Below are 2,926 nucleotides of genomic sequence, written 5' to 3'. Positions count from 1 at the left end.
CTGCTGCTGCTGCTGCTGCTGCTGCTCCTCTGAGACACTCCCGCGTGCCCCGTTGGCTCCGGACTCTCCCCGGGGGGCCCCCGGAGGCCCCTCCCCCGCGGGGCCCCCCTGGGGGGCCCCCGGGGGGCCCCCCTGGGGGCCCCCCTCGGGGCCCCTCGAAGGGCACGGCAGCCCCAGCCGCAAGTCCGTGTGCAGCGCCCGGGCTATTCCTGCAGTGCCCCCCAGCTGCTGCAGCGCCACCAGATCTTCGTGCTTCGTGCGGGCGACGTAGAGGCTCACCAGTTCTGGCGGACCGCAGCAGCAGCAGCAGCAACAGCAGCAGCAGCAGCAGCAGCAGCAAGGTCAGTTGAAGGGTAGTAGGGAGGGAAAGGGGCCAGCGACGAAACAAGAAGGCAGGGGCAGCAGCAGACGAAGCAGCAGACAACGCAGCAAGTGGGATGGAAGCAGCTGCAGCAGCAGCAGCAGCAGCAGCTGCTGCTGCTGCTGCTGCTGCGGGCGCTATTTCCGCTGCAGCAGCACCTGCTGCTGCTGCATCTAGTGCTTCTTTACTGGAAGCAAAAGGCGCTTGGTAGCTCACCTACGAGCTGCTCAGGAGTCACCCCGAAAGGGTTGTCGCTTGCTGCTGCTGCTGCTGCATCTGGGGGCCCCTCCTGCTGCTCTTCTGCTCCTGCTTTGTAGTGGGCCCCGAAGTGCCTGAGGGCCCCCTTGAAGCCTGTGGCGGGGGCAGCCTGTGTTGCTGCTGCTTTATTTTTGGCTGCTGCTGCTTCTGCTGCTGGAGATTCTGTTGCAGCAGCAGGAGAAAACCCCGTGCTGTCGTGAGACCTGTCTTCCGCAGAGACGTGGTGGGGAGGCACCACCGTGGGCAGAGGCCCCTCAGGAAACTCCTGCTGCTGCTGCTGCTGCTGCTGCTGCTGCTCTGGAGAGTCTTCTGAACCCCCTCTTGCGTCTGCTGCCTGGGCTTCCTGCGGGAATGCGGGGGCCACCTCGGGGGCCCCCCCGGGGGCCCCCTCTCCAGAAACCTGCTGCTGCATTCGCTAGCAGAACCTGCCTGTTAGTGGCCTTCTCCGGTGTACGTACACTGGAAAGGAGCTGCTGCTCAGCCGCCGCCGGAGCTGTCGGGGAGGCGAATGTTTTGCTGCTGCTGCTGCTGCTGCTGCTGCTGCTGCTGCTGCTGGTTTTGCTGCTGACCTTTGTTGAGGCGCAGAGGCGGTTAATACCAGAAAAAAGGGTACGGAGGCCTCAGGCAGTGGCTACTGCTGCTACTGCTTTCTCGGGTGAGCCATTTGGCAAACCCACCTGCGGGTTGCTGCCCGTGGGCCGGAAACACAGAACACTTTTGCTGCAAGTGCGAGACCCGCGCCTGCGCTGGCCAGCGAACTCAGTCGCAAAAAGAAAAAGACCTCTTGCTGCAGCAAGTTGGCCCCGAAAATGGAACTTTGCTGCTGCTGTCGATACCGGAAGACCCGCCGCCGGGGAGGTGACCCTGGCCGGAAAGCTGAACGAAACGCGGCGTTGGGTGTCTCGGCGCGGGTCTTTTCAGCTTTAAATAACTCTTTTAAAACCAGTTTTATACCAGATTTGAAATTCAAATTGGAAAGCTGGGAAGAAGAAGGCGAGGCGAGAGAACTCGGCCCTCAGAGTAGCAGTTGCACGCGGCTATCGGCCCGACCGAGGCAAGTGACCTGAAACTTCGCCTCTTCTCCACAAGTCGAAACCTGCTTTCTTTCTTGAAATCAAACGAAAAAAGAGAAGTTAAATCTTTTTTTGATCAAAGAGAGGCCGGACGGGCTGCCTGGGGAGACGCATGCGGCGCCGTGTGCAGGTGCGGCGGCCAGCAGCCGAGAGGAGCCTCGGCAGCAGCACGAGTGAACTATTTATTTTCCGAGTTTCCCAAAGACTTTTTTTTTAAATTCCATTTTTGAAATATTTCCGCTTTTTTTCCGCCTTTCTCCCGGGAGGCGCCCGCTGCCGCCGCGAGTGCAGGGGCTGCCGAGTGCAGACTTCGAGAAAGCAGACTCCGAAACGAGCCTTAACTATATTTGTTCAAGTCCTAAAAATGCAAAAATGATTTATTTTGTGAAAAAACCCAAAAAAGAAAAAAAGCCGCAAGTTCTGGCCGCAGCTGCTCACGGCTGCGCCGAAATTCAAGTTGCACTGTTGGCCGTGCCCGAGACCGCCAGTGCAGAGGAGCCACTTGTTTCTTTTCGCCCAAATTTCCAAATTAAAAGTCCTAAAAGCAGTTTTAATTAAATACTAAAAGTCTAGAAATGTCGTAGCCGGAGCAGCACTCTTTAATTCAGTGGAAAGTGGGGGCCCTACTGGCTATTCAAGTTCCGATGCTGGCGGCTCCGCGAGTGTTTGCTCCAAGTCGGTGATGAACTCGACTTGCTGCTGCTGCTGCGCCACAAATTCAGATTTTTTGATTTTAAAAGAGCCTTGGCTGTCCAGAAAAGCAAAAGCTGAACTATAATCACTAGTGGCTTTCTCACTTCGCCCATCTTGGCTTGAAAGAACCCGCGTTTTCGGTGAATGGCGTTTTCAAGTTCCCGCTGCCGACTCCTCTCTTGGTGCAGAAACACGGCCATATCGCTTTCAACTCCGTCAGGCAGTTTCGCCTCATCTGGCGAGCGGCCAAACAGTTTCTGCAATTTCGGCTAAGACGCTGTGCCTGGCGGCCTACCCAAGTGCACGTTGATGATGGGATATGGCGGGGGAGTCTAAGAAATAAAATTCCTTTTCGAGTTCAATTTTAATCTTCAGAAAAGTCCTACTTTGTCTCGGTCCAGTTTCGCGCGGCTCTGAGCGAAACGGTATGGCTGCAACGAGTGGGCGAAACCCACGAGACAGAGAAAGCTGCTTGCCACCATTAATCTGCAAAATAAAAACATTTTGATATTTAAAATGCAAAAAAAGAATATTTTCCCAG

At 56.3% G+C, this 2,926-nt stretch overlaps 1 protein-coding gene across 1 annotated transcript; it reads right to left on the bottom strand.

Moving 5' to 3' along the window:
* Window positions 1-577: 577 nt before the first annotated feature.
* On the bottom strand, window positions 578-1,031 carry ETH_00017235 (uncharacterized protein; the record flags this gene model as incomplete). Its single annotated transcript, XM_013380863.1, has 1 exon — window positions 578-1,031. A coding segment is annotated over one exon (454 nt), but the record flags the coding sequence as incomplete, so codon positions are not given.
* Window positions 1,032-2,926: the final 1,895 nt, after the last annotated feature.

Source organism: Eimeria tenella, genomic scaffold (assembly GCF_000499545.2).
Source record: "Eimeria tenella Houghton genomic scaffold, Eth_scaff970, whole genome shotgun sequence".
NCBI lineage: Eukaryota > Apicomplexa > Conoidasida > Eucoccidiorida > Eimeriidae > Eimeria > Eimeria tenella.
Note: the sequence above shows the minus strand (reverse complement) of the source record. Positions and strands in the feature narration are given on the sequence as shown.